The 24,499-nt window shown below is 46.9% G+C and overlaps 1 protein-coding gene across 9 annotated transcripts in view; it reads left to right on the top strand.

Moving 5' to 3' along the window:
- Positions 1-24,499, top strand: part of agap1 (ArfGAP with GTPase domain, ankyrin repeat and PH domain 1) — an 85,712-nt gene that overhangs the window by 17,869 nt on the left and 43,344 nt on the right. For 3 of the 9 annotated variants that reach the window (XM_035621685.2, XM_035621693.2, XM_035621710.2), the window contains 7 exons: positions 14,031-14,089; positions 14,173-14,260; positions 15,783-15,797; positions 16,706-16,791; positions 17,505-17,646; positions 18,489-18,623; positions 24,083-24,210. In XM_035621685.2, coding sequence (XP_035477578.1) covers positions 14,031-14,089; positions 14,173-14,260; positions 15,783-15,797; positions 16,706-16,791; positions 17,505-17,646; positions 18,489-18,623; positions 24,083-24,210 — 653 coding nt within the window. Of the gene's footprint in view, positions 1-170; positions 2,012-14,030; positions 14,090-14,172; positions 14,261-15,782; positions 15,798-16,705; positions 16,792-17,504; positions 17,647-18,488; positions 18,624-24,082; positions 24,211-24,499 lie in introns of those variants that run through there. The other 6 variants (XR_004788035.2, XM_035621649.2, XM_035621677.2 and 3 more) reach the window with 5 other exon arrangements.

Genomic DNA, 24,499 nt, shown 5'->3' with positions numbered 1-24,499 from the left:
CTAATTAAAGGATAAAATGATGATGAGTGAATCATAGTTTATGGACTTGTTTTTATAAGATCCAGTTCCTTCTGCACAGAATCCACTCCGTGTTTTCACATCGTCCCGTGTGTGTGTGTGTGTGTGTGTGTGTGTGTGTGTGTGTGTGTGTGTGTGTGTGTGTGTGTGTGCGCAGAGAGCACCGGAGGAGGGAATGGGACGGTGTCTGCGGAGCCTCGAGTGTGTGTCGCGGGGTTACAGGCAGAGTATCGGTGCAGGGCAGAGGAGGAGGATCCGGTTCCTCTGAATCCACACGCACATTACGCACATTAGAATCACAATCGAAGCCGGTTCGCGGAGGTCGAGGCTCCGCTGGTTGCGCCGCTGCGCCGCGCTGCGCCGCGCCGCGGGGGATGTGCGCACACAATGGAGACGACGCACTGGCACCGTCCGGGACGCGGCTGTAGACGAACACTCACCCCGCGAGCTTCGTGCGTAATGGAGACGCGGACACCGGAGAGGGATCCGCGGCGGTCAGCGGAGGAGTCCCGGTGGTGAGGACTTGTTCTGTCCCGCCTGCGGACAGTGTCGCCTCGGTGCGCGCGGACCGGAGGCGAGGACGCGCCCGCGCCGCCTGTCTGTTCCATCGGCCGCCGGTTCAAATTCCGCTGGGAGCGACACGGAATGTGTTTCCTGCGTCTCCAGGCATCTGGATCAGAGGGAAGTCGGGTTGTTTGTTTGTGGAGAAACGTTGGATTTTAACCCAAAAGCCGAATTTAGTTTCTTCATCATCAGTTTAACATCGTAGATTAATAAAGTGGACACATGTACCTTCTGGACAGTAGCTGCACTGACAGGATGGAGAGGGGAACGCCCCAGAGGAAAACCGTCTACCGCATCTCCCTCACCCTGGTGAAGAGGGAGAGTCTGGACGACGAGGAGCGGGACCCCCCGCGGGCGGACAACCCCAAGGTGGGCCCCTTCCAGCGGGGGGGCTCGGTGGAGGTGCAGCGTGGCGCCGGCCTGCTGGAGCAGCTCAAGGAGGCGGAGGACGAGTCGGAGGACTTGTCGTCGTCCCGCGGCTACATGAGGAACTTCAGGACGTTCAGCACGGGGCAGCTGGAGCTGGGGAGGCTGAAGATGTCCAGGAAGCATCTCTTCCAGAAGGAGCTGAAGGCCACGAGCCCGTTAGCAGAGCGAGAGGCCCCGGAGGTCGTCTCCCCTCAGAGGGAGAGCGGGCGGCAGGAAGCAGCGGATTCAGATGCACTTACTGAGGATATTTGTTCTGAGAGTCGTCACACAGACGCTGCAGTGGAGAACGGCAGCGTGAGCAAGAGGAAGAGGTTGCTGAAAGCGAAGAGCATGGAGGAGAGGAGCTGCGAGCCTCCTCTGAACAGCGAGGGGAAGATGTCCCACTCCACAAGTAACGGGAAAGCAGCTAAAGTCCCGTCCCCTGAGACGCCTCCTGCGAAGCGGCCGCCCGGCCTGCTGCGCCGCAGCTTCAGCTTCAGGCACTGGACGGGCGGCGAGCTGCTGCGCCTGCGGGCGCTTTCCAAAGACAAACACCACAGCAGCTCCGGCTGCATCGCCCGTGACACGGGTCCGGACGGCGGCGAGGTGACCTCGGAGGCCGCAGTCGTGGCCCCGCCTTCCCGCCACAAGGACCTCACCAGGCAGAAGAGCAGGACCCTGGAGGTCGGAGCCGTCCTGAACAAGACGGACTCCATGTCCGAGCTGAGCCGCTGGGAGAGAGCACGTGGCGGCAAGAACCGCACGTTGGATAACAGCGACCTGCTGCGGCTGGCGGCCGAGAATGATGGAGCGGGAGGGGGCTTCCTGCTGCGGGGAGTCGGGGGGCGCTCCAGCGAGCGGCGTTTGGTTCGCTTCTTCAGCGGGATCTTCTCCCGGCGGGACGGGGCGTCCACCTCCACGCCGGTGGGAAGCCCCAGCACCAACCGGTCGCTGCGGCGCAGCATGAGGGCGGCGCTGTCGCAGTCCAGCACGGAGAGCATGAACGGAGGAAGCGCTGACGGTAAAAACATGATGATGAGGGGCCCACTGACGTGTGTGTGTGTGTGTGACCAGGCGGCAGCAGCAGGGGAGGCAGGATCAGTGTGTGTGTTTGTTCTGGGCAGCAGGGTGATGTTTTGTTGTGTCAGCGACGACCAGACGCTGCTGTTTGTCTTTCATTATCCAGAGAATGAAAAGCTAAACTTGTTGTTTTTAGTCTCTGTTTTCTTTGTGTTTTTAAATAATATACCAATGGACGAGTCAGAAGTGAGTCACGTGTGCAGGCTAGAGGAGGAAGACGAGTCTGTAGGTCTGTGAATCCATCTCACCTGGAAACTACAGAGACGAACGGGAGCAGGGACCAGATCTGAGCTGGAAAACTGATTTTTAAAATAGCAGCGAGGAGGAAACGAGAAGTCAGAGTCTGACTTTGTTTTTATCATCCACTTTTGTCCTAAAGGGAAGGTCGCTAAAGGTCACGTGTCTGCAGCTGGAGCAGCTTTGACAGCTCCACAACACACACACACACACACACACACACACACACACACACACGCAAACAACACACACTGTCAGCATCCTCTTTCCATCGAGAGGGGACGAGTGGAAAAACATGATGAGAGAGGAAGTTGATTTGTTCTGTACACACACACACACACACACACACACACACACACACACACACACACACGCACGCCTTCCTGTCCAGTCTGTCTCTTTTCTCTCACAGCCTCTATCCAGATGTTGGACCTTCCAGCTGTTTCACACGCCGTCACCTCTGCAGCTCAGGCTTCCTCCAAATCAATACTGTTTAGTTTTTAAAACGCATCACTGTTGCTATGGTTACACCAGGCGTTTCCAGCCTCTTGTGGAAACGCTGCTGGTCCACGTTTCAATGTGAAAACTCCGGGTTGTGTTTTAGTTCGTCAACGATGACGCCGTCGCCCCACGTTCTCTTCTCTGATTGGTTCTTATCAGTCACAAAGAGGACACAATCTACTTCCTGTTTACACCTGTGTGGTCATGTGACGTGTGTGTTCAGGTGCTCCACCTCTCAGGTGTGAGGGCGGAGCACTGTGCTAACGTAAAGAAAAGCTTTGTCTGTCCTGGTCAAAGGTTTTCCCTGAGCGTTCCTCAGGCGGGGGATTGTCCAGGTCTCTGATCCCGACCCTCCAGGTCGACTTACAGGTTGAGCAGTCTCTGAGGGGGAGGGGGGATGTGGGGGGATTGGACTTCCACATTGTTCGGATTCCTGAGTCGTTGTTGAAGAGGCAGGAGCGTTGAGCGAGCTGCCAGATAACGTCCTGTGACAGGTCGTGTGTTGTTGCTGGAGATGAACCTGGTGGCTGACGACAAAGCCTGAGAGGTCGAAGGTTAACGGAGTGTCTAGTGTGTGTGAGGTCGACGGATTTAGAAAAAAAACTGCTCATTATATTACATACATATTAGTGTGTGTGTGTGTGTGTGTGTGTGTGTGTGTGTGTGTGTGTGTCGTTGCGAGGGGCCATAGAGAGTTGATGTCAGGGAATGTGTGTGTGGAGGGTGTGGACGTCGGTGTGTTTTGAGGGCGGACGGTCTGTACTGTATGTACATGTGTGTGTGACCTATATCCACAGCCATGCAGAAGTAATGTGCACTACTTGTATGTCAAAAGAGACACACACACACACACACACACACACACACACACACAGTTGCCAATTATTTGGTCCATGTTTGCATTAATTTATCCTCTCTCTCTCTCTCTGAAAAGAGACTCCTTCTCTTTCTTGATCTCATTCTCACACACACACACACACACACACACATCAAATGGTTTTGACTTGCAGCTTCGTAGCGTTAGTTAAATCTTTTGATCCTCCTCTCTGCTTTCCCATTACACACACACATCCTCATACCTGACTATCTTTGTGAGGACCCTCGTGGGCGTCTTCACTTTAACACTTGTACTCACTTACGAGTCTTTCTGACCTCAAAGGGAGGTCCTCACTAAGATAGATGTACAAACACACAGAGTCAGAGTGACAGTACAAGTATAAGTATATCAGGGAGAAGAGGGATGGAGGGATGAAGGAGAGGAGACCCTCCTCCTCCTTCATCCTCCTTGTTTACCTCATTATTCCTCCTGCTCCTCCTCCTACCTTTATTCTCACCGTTACTATAACTACTGCATCCTTCTTCCTCCTCCCTGTTGCCTTCCTCCCTCGTACTTTCCCTTCTCCCCCTTCTCCCCCTCCTCCTCCCCCTCTTCCATTCCTCTTTCCATACACGTCCATATTAGCCAAAGTGTTAGCATGTAGCCTGCAGATGCTAACATGATAGTGTTACTGCAAGTAACCCGGGATCTGTTGAGGACTCTCTCTCTCACACACACACACACACACACACACACACACACACACACACACACACACTGGAGTATAGTAGCATGGTCACAGAGTTCAGGACAAAGGATTGTGGGAAATCAGAACTGGGCCAAGGACTGTGCTGGTTCTGTGAGTGTCCGTCTGGGACTTTGTCTCTATTTCTGTCCGTCGTCCACCTCAGACGGGGTCGATATTACAGGCCTGTGTGTGTGTGTGCGTGTTTGTGTGCGTGTTTGTGTGCATGCGTGCGTGCGTGTCCGGTGTGAAGGTGAACCGCAGCCTAAAAACAGCTGACAGAATAAAAGCAGGAAACTTGAGCTGATGCACCGAACTCGTGAGGATTTGACAAATGTGTTGACTTGTCGTGTCTCAAAGCTTCATTAACAACTGAACTACAGGTGATACATGTGTGTGTGCTTGCGTGTGTGTGTGCGTGCGTGCGTGTGTGTGTGTGCGTGCGTGTGCGTGCGCCCAGAGAGAGAATTTGTTAAATGTCGGTGATGATGCAGATAAACGAGCGGAGACAGAGCGTTAGCCTCGTGGAGGGAGACGCCATCCGAGCGCCCTGCAAGTTGACGACGTGACTTTGACTTTTAAGACTTCCTGGTTTTTCCAAAACCCGTCCACACTGAAATACAACGAGGGAAGAAAAATCTAAACAGTGAGTTGGTGATGTGGTTATGCATATTCCTTTATGGTCAGAGTGTTTCTGCTCCACGTCGACGTGTGGGCTGTATCCCGACATTCCGAGGTGTCGGCCCGCTGCTCCGCTGCCTCCACACTCGTCTCATTTCTAAATCCTCTGCTGCGACTTGCTGCTCATTAGCTGCTTCCGTGTCGCCCCAGTGCCAGAGGTCGTCCTGGGGTCAAAGAGCATGTGTGGGAGGTCGGTGTGTGTGTGTGACCTCCAACCTCCCCCTCCACTGTTCCTTCCCTCACCCCTCCTCCTCCTCCTCACACCCAAATTGGACATGATTGTGTGTGTGTGTGTGTGTGTGTGTGTGTGTGTGGTTCAGAGGGATGTGCTCCCTTATTTGAACAAGCAGTTGGAAGCAGTGAAGTGTCACACACACACTGCAGCGGTGTGTGTGTGTACGTGTGTGTGTGTGTACGTGTGTGTACATGTGTGTGTGTGTGTGTGTGTGTGTGTCTGTGTCTGTGTGTGTCTGTGTGTGTGTGTGTGGTTCAGAGGGATGTGCTCCCTTATTTGAACAAGCAGTTGGAAGCAGTGAAGTGTCACCACACACACACTGCAGCGGTGTGTGTGTGGTGAGTCTGAGTCTTTCTGCTTCACGGCCTCAAACTCTGTAACATGACGGCTATAAGTCTGTGTGTAAATGTTTGTATGACCCCCGTAGTGAGGACACCTCTGTCTTATTGGACAGCCTCATCATGGGGACACGGCGTCAGTCCAGAAGTTCAAAAACATGAATGGAGGTTATGAGTGGGAACGTTTCCAGGAAAATTAAAGTAAGGATACGTTCACAGTGAAACAAAGTGTGTGTGTGTGTGTGTGTGTGTGTGTGTGTGTGTGTGTGTGTGTGTGTGTGTGTGTGTGTGTGTGTGTGTGTGTGTGTGTGTGTGTGTGTGTGTGTGTGTGTGTGTGTGTGTGTGTGTGTGTGTGTGTGTGTGTGTGTGTGTGTGTGCATGTGCATGTGTGTGTGTGTGTGTGCGTCTGTTGCCCTGGTAACGTGTTAGCTGAGCATCCTGTAATCCACCACTGGCCGAGCAGCGTTACCGTCACATCTCTTTGCCTCCCCGTTGCTTTAAGCTCTTACATAAGACTCAAATCCATCGGAGGGCAGATGACAAGGACGCTCGCTGATGCAACACACACACACACACACACTCACACATATATATATACACACTCACTGAACCCGTTGATACCTAGAATCCACCAGCACCAAAGCAGCAGAGTGTGTCACTGAGTTTAGATTTTAAAATGCACAGATTTCTGCTTTAACACATGATGTAAGTAGGCTGAAACACACACACACACACACACACCGTCCTGTAGCTGTCCGCCTCCTCCTCCTCGTCATGTTTCCAAGCAGAACCAGTTGTTAGAAGAACAAAGGGAACTGTAATCACAGAGGAAGCAGAGAGAAGATGCTAATAAACCTGAAATGAACCTGCGTGCGCGTGCTGCCACATGTTTGCCCTCAGCTTAGTGCAGCCTCCTCCTACAGGTCAGAATATAACATGTATATTCATTTTGTACTATTATATATTATATATCAAAAACTGTATATAAAGATGGACGACACACCTCCACTTTACATCTTGGACACCTTTCGAGGCCTTGATCCATGAGAGCCGCTGCTAATATTCATCATCAATTAATAGTTTGAGTCACGAAACATGAAAAATTCTCTAGATACTCAAAACCACAAATAATCAGTTCACAACGTCTCTTCTCACTAAACTATATAATACTGTTGCTTTAAGAAATTATTGATTGATTATCAATAATCTAATATAATTATCAGATACGTCAGGCGTATATCGCTCTGCTGAAGTCGTCAGGAGCTGGTGGCGTGATGGTGCTTTTATTTGATTTGGGTGAGGACTAAGAGCTGCTGGCGAGCTGCCAACACTCTGTGTGTGTGTGTGTGTGTGTGTGTGTGTGTGAGAGTGAGTGGCGGGGGGATGGTCGATTAAAAGGCGGATATTTAGGTCAGTGAGTGTCTGTATGAGTCGTGTGATAGTGTGTGGTCTTCTCTGAGTATATGTGTATCACACTGACGCTTCAGTGATATGTATTAATTACAGTGATTGACACTTATTGATTGATATTTTATGTTTATTTAATTGGTGATTGGCCACCAGCTCTCGATCGTCGGTACATACAGTTGTGTTTTTGAACCTTCCTCATTATTCTCTCTGACTCTCTCACACTCGTCCTCTGTCTCTCACACCTGCTGTGGTCTCATCACTGAGACTCCTCAGTCCGTCTCCGTCTCTCGCTGCCAACACCTCCGGTATCTCCGTGGCGTCCGCCTCCCGCGGCCTCGGGAGCAGCTGGGCCTGCGGACGCCTCCCACAGGGCTCAGGGAAAGTGAATGCTTTAACTTTATTTACAGTGGATTGGTATTCGCCCCCTCGCAGTCCGTCCACCGTGGTACAACCCCCTACCGACTGGGTCACACTGAGCTCACTGTAACAGGCAGTGACAGAACTGAGGTCAGTGGACGAGCTGGACTGGAGATGATGATGATGATGATGATGTTCCAGGGCGTAGCTGCTCTGACATCAGCATATTTCCTCCTCACAACAATATTCTGTCCACGCAGCACTTTTTACATCATGATTTATTCATGCTGCCGAGTGGTCGACGTTTGGACGACACGTCAGTCACAGTTGGATGTTGTAATTCGTCTCTCTCCCTGTTTCTGCTGATGTCACTCGACACCTTCGTCCTCTGACTCTGGACTGATGAAGTGTCGGTGTGTCCTCTCGGTGGAGCTGCCCGACCCGCTGCCCTCTGGACGAGTCTCCGTTCAGTCTGACGATGTGTGTGACGTGAATACTGAGCAGCCAGTCAGGGGTCAGAGGTTAACTCCATCTCTGCCTTGTGACGTTCATGAAGAGGTTTGAACAGAGTTGGTGAAAGGAAACAGAGACGGACAGAATTGAGGTTCCAGTTTACCACTTTCACCCGTTCGTTTTGAAGCCACCACTTAGGCATTTTGTTTCGCCGCCATCTTGGGTTTCATAGTCAGATGAAAGGTGTCCGTGTCACATTGTAATATAACGATAATGTTCTGGCCCGATCATCAGTTTCCTCTGGAACTCAGACCCCGATCAATCCAAGCTTCTCAGTTTCCAACCTGATCATCTCCGTCCAATCACAGCGCTGCCTCTCTGTCTTCCTGCCTCCAGGAAGACAGAGAGGCGTGTGTGTGTGTGGCGTGATATCACATTTACACACACACACACACACACACACACACACACACACACACACATCTGGAGGAAATACCCTCAATGCCAGAGGATCTGATTTTTTAATAAAACCCAGTGTCATCAATCAGAGGTATGAAGGAAGCGTCTTCCTTCTTTCCTCTCCTCCGCCTCCTCTGCATATCACCTGTCCATTTCTCTCCCTCCTACCCTCCTTTATTGGCTGCCTAACTCTGTCTCCCTCCTTCCTTTCCTTGTTTCCTTAATACCTTCCATTCTTCCATCCTTTATTCTTCCTAACTCCTCTTAATATCTCCTTCTCATTTTTGATCCCTCTCTCCTCTTTCCCACCCTCCTGTCCATCCATCCTTTCTGTCTTGTGTCCTCACTCCTCTGTGGATCTCTTACCAGTCTCTATCCACCCTACACTGTATCCTTCCTTCCTTACACAGTTTAACCCTCCCTTTCCCTCCCTACCTTCCTAACTTGTATCCTTCCTAACTCCTTCCGTCGCTCCAGCTCTGTGTTATGAACTCCCTCCCTCTCTTCTGCCACGGTGAAGCCTCCACAACATGAACGGTTACTTTGACTCTTCAAATGTGTCTCTTGTAGTTTCCCTCCAGACGCTGCTGTTGCTGTTTTCAGTAAATAACAGTTTCCTCATTGAGCCTCAGACGTTGTTGTTGTTGATTGACACGGACCTTTTCGATCCCGATGCGACCGACGCCGTCCTCCCCTTCAGTCTAATGATGGGAGAATAATCCCCGCAGCTGATAGATGAGTGTGTGTGTGTGTGTGTGTGTGTGTGTGTGTGTGTGTGTGTGTGTGTGTGAGAGACCACAGTGTAGTTATTTTAAACACAAGTGTGTGAGTCAGAAACATGAGGAATAACTTCATATATGATCACAACAAGGTGTGTGTGCGTCGTGAACTCGTTGAACAGGTTCACTTAACCTCGACAAGCATGCACACACACACACACACACACACACACACACACACACACACACACTGTACAGCTGTGGACAGACTGATGCCAGAGGTTTTATATTCAATAGCAACTATATTGTCCCGTCGTCTTCGAACGGTGGAGCTTGTTGGAAAAAGATAATTCAAGATTAAATGTTTGAAAATGTCTCAAAGGAGCTTCACCTAGGAAACGGAGAGAGAGGTTTTTATAGAGAAAATAAATGTGATCCGTCTCGTCTGAGGGTGAAGAGCTGCAGACGTCGTGAAGGGCAGAGGCTCCGATAATATGATGTCAAGTGTGACTGATGAGGCAGCCGCTCTGATTTGTCACAGTCACACACACACACACACACACACACACACACACACACACACATACATGTATACATACACACCACCCTGCCCCGAGGGAACCAACAGCAACGCTCCACCCATGACCCCACCGCGTGTGTGTGTGGGGGGTGTGTGTGTGTGTGGGGGGGGGGGGGTTGTCATATGCCCTCTCTGAGGGCATATGACAAAAACTCTAATATTTTAGGTTATAAAACGGATAAAAAATTATATGAATAATTGAATATATTAAAGAGTGTTGCTTCTTCTAACTGTGTAATTAAACTATACTTACAGAAGCGTGGACGTTGAAACGAACTCTCATTCTTCAACACATGACAGACGACACAAACACACACATTTCAAAGATTTTCCACATTTCAAACCTGCGCGTCTTCTGCTAACTGACGTTACAACATGAAGTCGCATTCCTGAGCCGCCACACCGCCCACGTGGTGAAGGAGGCGTGGCCACGTTCGTTATTCTGACGTGATGTCACGAGGAAGATGACCGTGCTCCACAGAATATAAAGAATATGAACTTAAACTGATGTTAAAGAAATATTGGTCATATATCCTGAAAATAATATAAACTAAGCTACAATTATATATAACCACAATGTGAATACAACAAAAATTGGCTGTTTTTATTTCATGGATATTTTAATGGAAGCTCCTCCTGATATTTCGTCTGCAGCTTTGGTGAAACACATTTATATTTTGCTTCTGTTGTGATGAAGTTTTTTCTTAATATTAATATTATTATATATCATTTTGTGTCCTCAGTGAGACATTTGACATCCCACCTACCAAAGTGTCCTTGAGCAAGACACTGAATCTTAAAACTATCAAAACCAAAATCTGGGTCAAGTGAGGAGAAGATCTTATTTTAATATTTATGTTTATGGAGGAAGAGGAGCTGATTATTGCTGACATCATGTGTTTGACGTGTGGTTGTGAGATCAGGTGTGTGTGTGTGTGTGTGTGTGTGTGTGTGTGTGCGTGTGTGTGTGTGTGTGTGTGTGTGTGTGTGTGTGTGTGGAAACAGGTGACTGGGTGTTGTTCGTGTTCGTCATGTTGAGTAAGAAGTTGAGCTTCATGGCGGCGGAGACTCGACGCGTGGCTCTGCGATCATGTGGACAGATTCCCAGCATGCCGCAGCATGACATCATCATGACTTGTTGAGCAAGATGCTGGACGATCGTGTATTTACTGTCGTCACACGCTTCTTTCTCACGCCTCGGGTTAATGTGTACAGCAGCTCAGTGATCTCTAGTTCTACTGCTAATAATCCTCTTTATATACAGTGAATATATACATATATATATTCTCATCTTCTCTCTCTTCATCCACACTTGTCCTGAAGTATTTTTAACGTACAACACGTTCGAGGCAGAAGAAGAAACTCTGAAACGATGAATCCCAGACAGGAAATGAAACTCCTGCTTTTCATTTGCATCCTTTGATCTCCATCTTGTTTCATCCCTCTCTTCCTCTTCTCTCTCTTCTGTCATTTACCCACAATGCTCGGGACGTGTTTGTTTCAGCTCGTCACCAGGTTTTGAACCTGATGGAAGTTGAACGGAGCCTCAGGTCCAGACCTTGTCGTGTGTGTGTGTCGTCCAGCTGCCTTCACGTAAACACACACTCTTTGTGTGGCTCCAGAAATACACAAACATGTCACGCAAATGTTTACACGTCGCAGCTGAACTGAGCGGTTTCTGCCTTTTGTTCTCAGGTTGGATTTCTTCAGATTTTGGATGAAAAGCTTTTAAACGGACGTGGAGATAAAGACGAGGGTGCGTTTGATTATATCACCGTCCGGTCTGGATCTGTTCTCAGTCAAAGCTGGAGCTCTCGGCTGCTTCAAGGAAACTTAACTATTGATTCCAGCCTCTGACAGTAAATGAATTCCTCTGTCACGTGTCAAAGACATTTGAAGACATCACTACAGACTGTGGAGTTTTTTTATTCATTGAATAACTAATTGAACTGGACTTAAATATGATGTTTTATCTTCTCTCCTGTTGTTGTAGCAACACAACAAACTTTTTGTGGCATTTACGATTCCTGAGAGTTATTGTTTTCAAAAGTCTGGTTCTTCTTCCTCCTGCTCCTCCTCCCTGGTTTCTGCAGCTCTGTTGGCACCGAGGGAAGAGATGATGGAGGGATGGAGGGATGGAGGAGTGTTTTCAGTCCCATGAAGCTCGTTCTCATTTCCATGTTTTCTTCTTCCCTGAGCGACGACGGAGGAGAAGAGGAGAAGAGCAGCAGCTCTGCATCCTCTTCTCCTCTTCTACCATCTGTTTCTCTGCATCCTCTCTCCTCCCTGCCCTCCTTCTTCATCTGTCGTTCCTCTTCTCCCTCCCTCCTTCCCTTCTTCATCTGTCGCTCAGCATCTCAAGCGACTCGCTCTTGTGTTGAAAACTTGTACATGAGCAGAAATTAAAGTCTTTCTTCTCTTCCGTCTTAGGCGACAGTAGATGCTGACGACGCGTCGTGTTGTGTTCGGTGTCGTTCGTAGATGTCGACGACCGGGACGAGTGGCAGATGCTCGTTTATCTGGATAGTTTAGTTTTACGACGATACTTGTTGCCACTGACACAGTAAAGATGGCAGAAAGGCGTATTTTTAGTGGATTGCTCCTTTAAAACTAAACTCACAGCCTGGTTAAACCATCGTACTGCTCTCGCCCCATGAGCTGGTCAATCCCCCCTGAAAACAGGAAGCAGCTGGACCAACATCCTGCCTGGCAGAGAGGGGTGGTGGGGGTCGCCCCCCGACACAAGCCGCCGCTTATAAACCCCTCAACAATACCCCCCTCTGTGTGTCCGCCGGCCAATGGGGAAGCTTCTCTCTGGATTCTTTCCAGACAGATACCATCACACACACACACACACACACGCGCGCGCGTCGGGCGCTGCGGCAGCACTTCTGCCACTCAGACGTGTTAATGGTAGGAAACGCAAACAAAACAGTTGTGACTCTGTATCATAGCAACAGGAACATCTGGAGGAAAACACAACAAGTGACGCGACTACGAGTTGAAATCAATCAGTCGACTGATCGATTAGTCCATCGACTACATGGTCAATCATGTAGGGAAAGAACTGGTGTCCATTAAGAGAAGATTTCTTGACTATTTTTTTCATAATCCATTACTTGTTTTGAGATGTTGAGCAATACATTTATCATTAATGATCAGATGATAAAGACCAACACACGTTCACAGGTATGAGAGAAGAAAGGACTTTGAATTAATCTTTGAAAATAAAAGAACTGGAGACCTTTTCTTTAGATTTAGCAGGAATAATGTTTGTTCCTCACACGTCTGTGAAACAAAATGGATTCCGAGAGAGGTGAAGACGTCCAGTATCTTCAGTATCTGAATATGAGAAACAAGAGGTCGTAGTTGTTAAATATATTTATTGTGTCCGTCGTCATCGAGACGTCTCGGAGCTTCGGGGCTTTTAGCACTTTCCCTCCCTCTCGGTCTTCAGGCTGACACAGATTGCTGCTGATGAATTAGTAAAAAGGGGCCGAGGGCTCGGAGAGCGAGTGGCCCACTGGCCTACTTGTGTGAGGGGTTGAGGGTCGGACCATTCTCCTGGACGTTCAGGAGCCGCGAGAAGTTTCTACAGCTCCCGACGCTGCTTCACAAGCTTTTAGTGGTGATAAAGTTCAAATAATTTATTTTCCCAATCTCCATATTTTATATGTGAGATGTGACTAGAGCCTGACTGATACGGGTTTTTAGATATGTGTGCCATGTCTGTTAAAAGCTGGTATCGACGGATTTAGGCGTCAAATCGATAAATCAAAGATTTGACCTTTGCCATGTGACCTTTGTGTTTGATGTTTTCTGAAAAACGTTTGATTAAATATCAATGTGTAAATGAACTGAGTTCTATTATTCAAAGTGAAATAACTTTATCTCCATGTGACACAGTGACGAGCGTTTCCTCTTGTAACAATTTATCTTTGATCGACCACTTCTGCCTTAATGCTGCGTCGGGGTGTGTGTGTGTGTGTGTGTGTGTGTGTGTGTGTGTGTGTGTGTGTGTGTGTGTGTGTGTGTGTGTGTGTGTGTGTGTGTGTGTGTGTGTGTGTGTGTGTGTGTGTGTGTGTGTGTGTGTGTGTGTGTGTGTGTGTGTGTGTGTACAGAAGGATGACACCTCCCTGATTACACCTACACTATCACACTTCAATAACACACACTCTTATAGTCTGAACAAAAGCAGACAGTAAGTGTGTGTGTGTGTGTGTGTGTGGGCGGACGGTCAGTTTCCCATGACCTCGGCTCTGCTCTTGAGTTGTTGTTTGTCTCTGTCCAGATCTGGAAACTTTCTTGACGACAGACTAAAGTCAATTATGAACTTGTTTCTCTCAGAACGTTTTGTCGACATGTTGCACCTGAACGCACCATCATGCATCACCACAGCTGATTGGTTTGTGTCTCTGTCTCTTCCAGATGCGTTTGTGAACAGTCAGGAGTGGACGCTGAGTCGAGCGGTACCAGAACTGAAAGTGGTGAGTTTATTACTGTCCACAAACATCTGGCCACCACCAGGAAATGATCTAACGTTGACTCGTCTCTCCTGTGTCGCCTGCAGGGCATTGTGGGTAACCTGGCCAGTGGTAAGTCTGCGCTGGTGCACAGGTACCTGACGGGGACGTACGTCCAGGAGGAGTCGCCTGAAGGTGAGAACATTCCTCCTCTTCCTCTTCCTCTTCCTCTCTCTCTCTCTCTCTGACTGGATCTGTTCATTCAAACGTTTTCGTGCCAAACTCGTCCAGATTTTCCCTCCAGCTCCAACTCTGTCCAGATAACAGCCACGAAATAAATAAATAAAAGTAGAAAGTAGATTAAATCGCTTTCAAAAAGCCCAGGAGACGTCTCGGAGCTCGGTCTCGTCCTCCATGTGTCTCTCTTCTCGTCGCCTGCAGTGACGACCATACGCCTCATCTAATATTAAAACTCTAGCCTCCCCAGGCAGAGACCCACTTCGTCTCAACCTCGTGTTCCTTTAATATTTCACCACTCGAGCGTTTTCCTCTCTGGAGAAAAAGACACAACCGGTTTCTACTTCACTTATCGTCAGTGTCTCCACAGTCCAGCGATAATCTAACTTTATAATAAACTTCACTACAGATCTTTACAGTGTGTGTAAAAGCAGACGGAGAACTTTCTGTGCCTGAACCTCGAAGAGGCCTCGAGGCTCTTTGACCTCTCCTGACCTCTGTGTTTGTTTAAAGCCCTGAAATCCACCAAACAGAGTTTTTTATAGGATGGAAACGTGGCCGCTGCCGTTGTCGAGCGCGGACCCACCCAGAGTCGACCCGCAGGACGGATTTAACTGCCGGAGAAACCAGAGACATTACAGTGACACATCCGCCAATGGACGAGTTCGATTTTAATGAATTTGAATGCGGAAAGATCAAAGATGAAAACATTCCCAAAGGTTTGGTGGTGACGGGGAATCCCCAGCCGATCGCTCTACAAATAAGAAAGATCAAATCTTCTGGAGCTGTGACAGAGCTCTTCCTAAAGAATGCGGCTGCTCGCACCTCGTCACGCCACCGCTCTGCCAACAACAACATCAACATCTTTGATGTGACGACGTCGAGGAAGTGGCGGTTGAATGAAAAACTCTTTGAGACCGTTGCGTAACCACGGAGAAGTAAAAGGAGCTTCAGGGGGAAGAAAAGAGCCGGGAAGCCGACGTGTTGTGTTGAAATTCCTTCAGATCTAAAAATACGGCTGCAGCCCGGATTCCCATGGCGACTGATTGGGAGCCGAGTCGGTGGCTTCTCCAGCGGCAGCGCGACCACGAAGCCACAAACCAGAACTATTCTGATCCTGCAGACGCCTGCGCTCACACCAGCCGCTCCGCAAACGAGCCCGAGTCAGGAAGTCACTGTGAACGTTCTGCCGCCGCCGCCGCCGCTGCGTTCAGGGACATTTAGAGAGTGGATTTAAAAGAAGCACATTTGACCGAAGTGCAGCTCAATAAAGTTTAGATGAACAGATCCGATGGTTTCAAATCAATGTCCTGGTTTCTGTTTCCCCCTCTTCCTCCTCTTCTTCCTCCTCTCGTCCTCCTGTTGATCTTGATGAAGTTTGTTTGACTGCATGTATTAACTGTGGCTGCATCTTGTTTTTGTTTTGCTTTTTGTTTCCTCTCTTTCTTTCTTACTTTCCGGGCTGCTCTTGTAAAACTAGCTGACGTGGACGCAGGTAACTATCTCTGTCTCTCTCTTCCTCTTTCCGTTCATCTGTTCATCCTTCTCTCCGTCCGTTCATCGACCCTCGGGTCTTCGCAGCAGCTCGTCGAGGTCGTCTCGGGTTCGGCATGTCGTCGCAAAACGTTTCTTTATGAGTTCATTCGTAGAAACGAGCCTGATTGGATTGTGAAGAACAGGACGACATGTGGTTCTTCCCAGACTGGAATCATCATTATCCATAATTTTAAGAAAGCACTTGAATACTCCAGCTCCAGATGCAGTTAATGAAGTTTGTAAAAGTAGAAAAATAAATAATTCAGTATTCACTTTTCTATTCAAGGACATTGAGTTTCAAAGATTTTCCAAAACATTGGAGCCACACTACACGTGTTTCCTGAAAATCAGGTATTTTACAGACGTGTACAATAAAGTTACGATATATACAACTGAAATAATTCACACTAACTGTAAACCGCCGCAGGTTGAACCCCTGCGAGTTGAACCCGATCGCCTGCTGTCACTGAACATTTAGCTCCGTCACGTACGAGTCTTCGTCTTAGTTTGATATTGAGTTTCCTCCTTTTCTCTCACACACTGAGCATCACGTGATTCCACTGAGTCGATTATTAATCTCTGTCATCATCGTCTGCATAGAGTCGTTTATCAATGTCTGTCATCATCATCATCATCATCTTCGTCCTGATGATTCCAGAAACCAGATTATTATATTTATCAACATGTAGAGGAGTTACTGTGTTTACAGTAGGAGGTTATTGTGTATGGCATCTCTCTCCTCATGTAGCGTCATCACCCTTCACCAAATCAATCAATCAGTCCATCAGTCAGTCGATCATTGATCGCCTCCTGTAGAACGCGACCAGTCTCCTGTGTCGTCTCTGACATCTGGTGGTTTTTCCGCAGGCGGTCGTTTTAAGAAAGAGATCGTGGTCGACGGTCAGAGTCACCTGCTGCTCATCAGGGACGAGGGCGGCCCCCCGGAGGCTCAGGTGAGAACTCAGCTTCACGCTGACCTTTCCCAGCATGCATTAGGTGTCGACGGGAGGGCGGGTGCAGATGACTCTTTGGGCTGAGTTAGTTTTTGTTTTGTTTTGTGTGAGAGAGAGTTTTCATATTTAACTGTTTATCAAATATCAAAAAGCCTTTAAGCCAGTGCTCTGCCCTCTGGTGGATAAACAGTGAACTGCAGGCAGAAGACGTTCAGAACGTTTCAGGTGGGAAATCTTTTGCTAGTTTAGAAAAACGTTTGTGTACGAGTATCACTGATGTTGTTACTAATATTTTGTTTGTTATTCTATAGTAAAGTTGTGTTGAAAATGTGTTTATCTATTGATTAAGTCGATATATATCATATATCATTTATCTGGAATCCAATAAACACTCAGATAAAAATAGTAAAACCAGGATGAACTTTACTTCCTGTTCACAGAGTGTAAACAGGAAGTTTCTATTTACAGTTGTTAATAAAGATCTGAACTCTCCTCAGTCACTGACGTTAAAATCTAAATATGAAAAACCTCAGACTGTTCGTAACGACAGAGAATCTGGGTCAGGTTGTTTTATTATTATTTCATCCTTCAAACTGACCGAATGATTTTTCTAACGTGAGTCGAGACAGAAAACAAATGAATAATTCACGTCTTCTCGTTCTGCCGTTTTTATTCTTTGATTTAAATCGGTGTGTGTGTGTGTGTGTGTGCAGTTTGCGTTGTGGGTCGACGCTGTGATCTTCGTCTTCAGTCTGGAGGACGAGATCAGCTTCCAGACGGTCTATCACTACTTCAGTCGCCTCGCCAACTTTAGGAACGCCGCCGAGCTGCCGCTGGTGCTGGTCGGCACGCAAGGTCCGACACACACACACACACACACACACACACACACACACACACACACACACACACACACATACACACACAGAGACAGTGTTTTTCTACAGCGCTGCTGCCATCTAGTGGTGAACTGTTCTGATTACATTTACAAAACTCGTGCCACTCAGCTTCAATCTCACTGAATAATTAAGTGGACAACAGCTGAAACATTTGTTAATCATCAACTCTTTTAGTGATTAATTAATTAATTATTTATATTGTTTACTCCAGATTTTTGGCTTAAACTATGGATCAATTATCAAAATCATTTTTTCTGTCTGTAGACAAATACATTGATTGATAAATTAACATGTTTGGTATCAAAGGTTCCTCAGGATAATGATATTGATTTCCAGATATCTAGTCAAAATTAAAAACAGTTGTTAGTTAATTTTTTTTAAATATACTGTATGTATTTATCTTAACACAACACCTCCTCCATCAAAATATCAAAATAAAATACACTAAAAGAAAATGAAACTACAATATAAAGTATAGAATAATTTGATGATCAAATGAATTGAAGATCAGTTAGATCACAACAGGAAACTGTCACACGTTCACATTTCATGTGGGATGAATTTTTCTCTGGGAATGTGATGTAGCACATTGACCAGCAGAGGGAGCCAGAGTATCAACAACGTGTTTTACAGCAGGACACTGACGTCCCAGCAGGCTGATCAGACATGAATAAATATATAATACATACATTTTATCATAATTTATTTAAAGCTTCACGAGGAATCACAACACTGTAAAAATGTCATGATTAGATTAAAAGATGAGTCATTCTTCTGTCTCTTCCTTCCTGCTCCCAGACGCCATCAGCTCGGCGAACCCGCGGGTCATCGACGACAGCCGCGCCAGGAAACTCTCCAACGACCTGAAACGCTGCACCTACTACGAAACCTGCGCCACCTACGGCCTGAACGTGGAGCGAGTGTTCCAGGACGGTAAGAGTCTGAGAGAGTCAGTGGTCAGGGAAAGTCCAGTCCTCTGGGAAGGTGACATTCCCCCGCCCCCCGTCCCCCCGTCCCCCACTGCCCCATTCGGCAATCTTAATCACACGTCAATTACGAATTAAATGGACCCGCTCAGCTATTTAGCTCAAACCGAACAGCAATTAAGTTTTATCATAGCGAGGGAAGGAAGAGAGGAAGGGGGGGGGGGGTGATTCCCCAACGGGATTATTAAAAGAATGAGACATTACAGGAGGAGGAAGGAGACGAGAGGAGGAGGAGGAAAGAGACGAGGTGAGGAGGAGGTGAAGAGGAGGAGGAAAGAGACAAGGTGAGGAGGAGGAGGTGAGGAGAAGGAAGAAGAGGAGGTGAGGAGGAGGAGGTGAGGAGGAGGGGGAGGAAAAAGACAAAGTGAGGAGTAGGAGGAAGGAGACAAGGTGAGGAGGAGGACGGAGAAGAGGTGAGGAAGAGGAGGAGGACGGAAAAGTCCTGAGTGAGAGTTATTACTACTTATTATTATTATTATTATTACTTATTCCCTCTCAGACGAGTCGGAGCTGTCGTCCGACCTTGAACTTCAACATGTTCACAGTGAAGCTGCTGAAACCTGAGCTCAGTTTGATTTAACCTCCTGGACAAGCTGGACGATAACGATAATGACCTGAACATGAGCGGTCTGACCTGAAGGGGGCAGCGCAGGAGCAGAAACACAACAACCAACAGCTGTAGCCGTGGAAACGCTCCATGTCAATATCAGTGAAAGTGAATCCTCAGAGGAACGACAGAGTGTGTGTTTAAAAAAAGTGAGAGAAAAAGAAGAGCAGCAGAGTCAGGGAACCACAGAAGAAGGAGAGGAAGAGACGCGCGTTAATAATCCAGAGAGAAGAAGAAGAGTTGTGTGTTTGGCAGCAGATCATAAACTCTCAGCCCAGGAGGAAGCTTTCACACTAAACGCTGCCTTATTATCCTCTTAATGATTCCACCGTGTGTGTGTGTGTGTGTGTGTGTGTGTGTGTGTGTGTGTGTGTGTGTGTGTGTGCGTGTGCGTGTGTGTGAGACACTGTCTCCTTGTCTTCTTCTCGTCATTATCACAAATTAATCAATTTTTTAATCATCCAGCCGAACGATGAGTTTAATGTTTTCTGTCGACGCCCGAAACACGACAGCAGCCTGCAGCTGTGTGTGTGTGTGTGTGTGTGTCTGATTTTGCATTTTCATTTATTTATGTTTTGTTATTATTAGTGTAGATTGTGTTTGTGAAAACGTTCACGTTTTTCATTTTTGTCCCTTATGATTGTGTGTGTGTGTTTGTGTCACCGTCTCACCTGCAGATTTTAAAAATAAAGCTCCCCCGCTCACAGGAACCTGAATAACAAATAAACACAGAAAAATAAAATCGACTGAGTAAAATCGTTAGTTATATATTCATATTTATATATTATACACACGGATTCTGATGAATGAATCTAAATGAATAGTTATTGATTTATTAATAAATCATTTAAAGTCATTTAAAGAATAAAGTCTGTTTGAAATTAATCTACTGAGAATCGAAACTTCCTGCAGTTCAGTCAATTATTTGTTTAATTTAATTATATTTACTAAAGATTTAAAAATAATATGAACATCATTTTAATCCTTTATTCATCTGAATATAGTTAATATGCAGTTCATCTTCTGTAGCTGCTGCTGGGGGAGAACCTCAGAATTCATTTGATGTTAAACTCAAACTGATTGATCCTGATCGCTGTGAACGAATCAGTGTATTTATCTCACGTGACCTTTGCTTCAGTTCGGCGGCGGCTGGTTGGTCGGCTGCGGCGGGGTTGGGGGGGCGGGGCCTTTAATGACAGCGTTCATATTTAGCTTCATTATGATCTGGATCGAGCAGGAAACGCTGATCCGCACTAATTTGACGTGATCGGTTCGTGTGTGTGGCGTCGCAAACGTGGAGAAGGTCGTGATGAGGTAGAGCAGCTGCACGAGGGGGGGCGAGTGTGTCTTTGCGTTAATCATTGTATTTTTATTTTTGCTGTTTCAAACGTTGAAGTTTGTCTCAACAGACGGTTTGATGGTTTCATCTTCTCCAGTGTGAGAGTTTGTCTCTTTGACCAGGATCTTTGGTCAAACTCGAAAAGCCGTTTGATCTGTGTGTGTGTGTGTGTGTGTGTGTGTGTGTGTGTGTGTGTGTGTGTGTGTGTGTGTGTGTGTGTGTGTGTGTGTGTGTGTGTGTGTGTGTGTGTGTGTGTGTGTGTGTGTGTGTGTGTGTGTGTGTGTGTGTGTGTGTGTGTGTGTGTGTGTGTGAGTGAGTGAGTGAGTGAGTGAGTGAGTGAGTGAGTGAGTGAGTGAGTGAGTGAGTGAGTGAGTGAGTGAGTGAGTGAGTGAGTGAGTGAGTGAGTGAGTGAGTGAGTGAGTGAGTGAGTGAGTGAGTGAGTGAGTGAGTGAGTGAGTGAGTGAGTGAGTGAGTGAGTGAGTGAGTGAGTGTGTGTGTGTGTGTGTGTGTGTGTGTGTGTGTGTGTGTGTGTGAGACATGTAATTTGCTCTGAAGAGAAGTGAAGCCTGGTCCAGTCGGGGGGCGTGACCTCTGTGTGAGGGATAGCGGGGGAGGAGGGAGGGTGACAGTCCTGTGCTCCCTCGTCCATCAGCGCTAATTTAATTAGCCTAATTACACTGACGCGACCCCCACACACACACTCACACACACACACACACACTCTCACATACACACACACACTCTCACACACAACTTTCTCCCCTCTGTGTTAGCGCTTCGTTAGCGCTGGCTAACGAGCTGAGATGACCTCTCACACACTCATTAATGTTCCTACAGATGCAGTGAAACTCTCACATACAAACATAAATGAACCGTATTAATATGAATAATAATAATAATTAATAAATACACAGTAATTAAACTATTTAAAACGAAGAAGAGATATCACATCTCACATGGATCATAACTATAACCACTGTTTATTAAAGCTGCATTTTAATCTGACACGTTTTGATAGAATCTGCCTCAGAATTTATTACAACGTGCGTAAGAATCACTGTGACGTCACCAATTAGTGTGTGAGCGGCCATTTTGAAACCTTGAGTTTGGGCGTTTTGTTCCACGCCATCTTGGTTTGTTTGAAACCAGAAGTGACCATATTTGGAGGAGCCATTTGGACGATACCAGCTGTCAATCACACTGTATCCACGCCCCTATCTTTCTTTGAATTATTCCCTTAGAAATCAGGGAAAATGGAAAATTCCTTGATCCACGTCAAAGTTTTAATTGATTCTTTCTTGGTCCGTCCTTCCACCAAGTTTACTGTAAATCTGTTGGAGTACAAACTTCACTTCCTGGGTCGAGGTCATTAAAACTTCACAAAGCTCCAACATCGTCGTCCTCCAGGAAACTTAAAACCTTCAATCGTCATTGTTGTTTTTACCTTATTTAAAATAGATTTCTAATAAAATCTGACGTGGAACTTTCTGATGAGCTGCAGCTCCGGTGTTTGACTTTAAGGTGTTAACCGCTGCAGAGTCGCCTTCCCTCCCTCCCCCCCCTCCCCCCTCCATCCTAATGCCTCACCCGGCGGTGCGGCCCCGTCATAAATCTGATCAGAGGGGAGACGTTTCCATTAGAAGAAAATGGCAGCTTCTCAGAGCAGAACCGAGATTGATGGACAAAGTTAAATTGCATTAACCGAGCAGTTTAAATATTTAGCGCGGCCTTATCATAACTGTTCTTAACACTTAAAGGTAAAATACAGCCTGCCAGGTGCAGGACGGACACGCTGACGCGAGCCACTCGCCATCTTCACCCCCGTGGCGGCGACGTCCGGCGGTGTGTTCGAGTGCGGTTAGGACAGCAGAGAGTTAAGACTTCGGCGACTCCATTATCTCTGTTCCAATAAACACGGGGCTGTTTCACGCGCTCGCAGATGAAACCGTTGTTTTAATTGGGCTCGTTAAAGCCGGCGGCTTCGTTAATGAGGAGCCAGTCGTAAACATTTAGCTCCGGGCGACACGCGGCCCGAGGCCAAGGGCAGCGGCCCGGAGACGTTCAGAGGAGACGGATGAGCCTCCGCGGTGCCATGACGACGCTCAGAACAAAAACACAGTGAAAGACAGAAATCACATTAAACCTCTGATATTAATACAGTATATGAGAATTCATATTCAGACTGCAGAGTCGCAGAGCTCACGTGTACTCAGATGACCTGATGTGGTCATGTGATCAGATTATTGACCCAAAAAGTTATTCAATCGGAAGAAAAAGGTTTCATCAGTTTTTTGACGTTGGATAATTTTATCATAAACCATTTTGACATAGATGACGTGAAACTTTGTTGTCGAGGTCCCGCCCACTCATGCTCTCGGTGTATCAGGAGTCACTCTCGACTGTCAATAATGACGGAAGAAAATACCCCTCTTTTTTTTTTCTTATACCTGACCAAAGACTGTAAATTAATAAAGATGGACGACTTGACAGCGCCCCCTGGTGTCTGGCTGCAGTACAGGTCATAAGCCCCGCCCCCTCCATGTCATGTGAGGTCGTTCTTGTCACACTGATGTTTGTTCACGTGTTCTTTTTCCGATGACTTTGCTTCTCATTAGTTATTTGATGATATAAAAACTGAGGCTGAGACGTCATGATTGACAGCTGACGCTGACTCCTGATTGGCCGAGAGCATGTGTGTGTGTCGGCGGGGCCTCAATATCACAGCTCCAGTCCACGATCACTTCTTATGAAATCTGGAACTAAAACAGCTGAAGAAGAACATCATTCCTGATAATGCTGAGCTCGGCCGCCCAGCCGTCCTCCTCATTCTGTCATTCGTCTCACACACACACACACACACACACACACACTCACACTCATCTATCAGCTGCGGTGATTATTCTCCCATCATTAGACTGAAGGGGAGGACGGCGTCGGTCGCATTGGGATCGAAAAGGTCCGTGTCAATCAATGACTGGGCCCCTCCTCCTCCTAGCTTATGAACAGCCAATCAGAGGAGAGGATGTTCCCACATCTTCCCTAATTGTATTGATCCGCCCTCCGCGAGGTGATTGACAGAAGAACAATCATGAAATCCCTTTACAAAATGTTCTCTTTTAAAATGTTCCGACTGTAAAATTTATATTTTACAGCTTTTACACACTTGAAGTTTTTATGACTTTGTGAAGTTTTCTCTTAATTTCAAAGTGTCTTCATGATTTACTTTTCACAAAGACAAAGTACCGGTCGTGTGCAAGTCTGGAAAGGTTTTTTAAATGATTTTTTGTTCCTTTTTTTTTCAAGAACTCAAAAATATTTAATTTACATTCACAAAACTAAAATCAGCGAATGTTTAACACGTCCTAATGTTTTTCTCTCGGTGTGTGTGTGTACGTGTGTGTTTGTGTGCGTGTGTGTACGTGTGTGTTTGTGTGTTTGTGTGTACGTGTGTGTGTCACAGTTGCTCAGAAGATTGTGGCCACCAGGAAGAAGCAGCAGTTGTCCATCGGTCCGTGCAAGTCGCTGCCCAACTCGCCGAGTCACACGTCCGTCTGCGCCGCGCCCGTTTCGGCTGTCCACATCAGCCAGGTCAGAGGTCACACAATAATACACAAATAATATGTGTAATCAATATCCACTTTAATCGTGAAAATTTTTTTAGTTTATTAAAGCTTTAATTTTGATCATAGATAAACGGCGAGGGATTTGAAACGAGCCTCGTTCACATGTTACCTAAAACTTGCTGTCATCGTTCTAAACGTCTCAGTAAATAAATGTAATCTTTAGTTTGACGGACACTGATCCATTTCATTTTAATATTATACTTTTCCTGGAGCTCCGCTGACTGTGAGAAGCAGCTCTGGGGGAAAAAGGGTCT

This window comes from Scophthalmus maximus, chromosome 1, assembly GCF_022379125.1.
Source record: "Scophthalmus maximus strain ysfricsl-2021 chromosome 1, ASM2237912v1, whole genome shotgun sequence".
Lineage (NCBI taxonomy): Eukaryota > Metazoa > Chordata > Actinopteri > Pleuronectiformes > Scophthalmidae > Scophthalmus > Scophthalmus maximus.
Note: the sequence above shows the minus strand (reverse complement) of the source record. Positions and strands in the feature narration are given on the sequence as shown.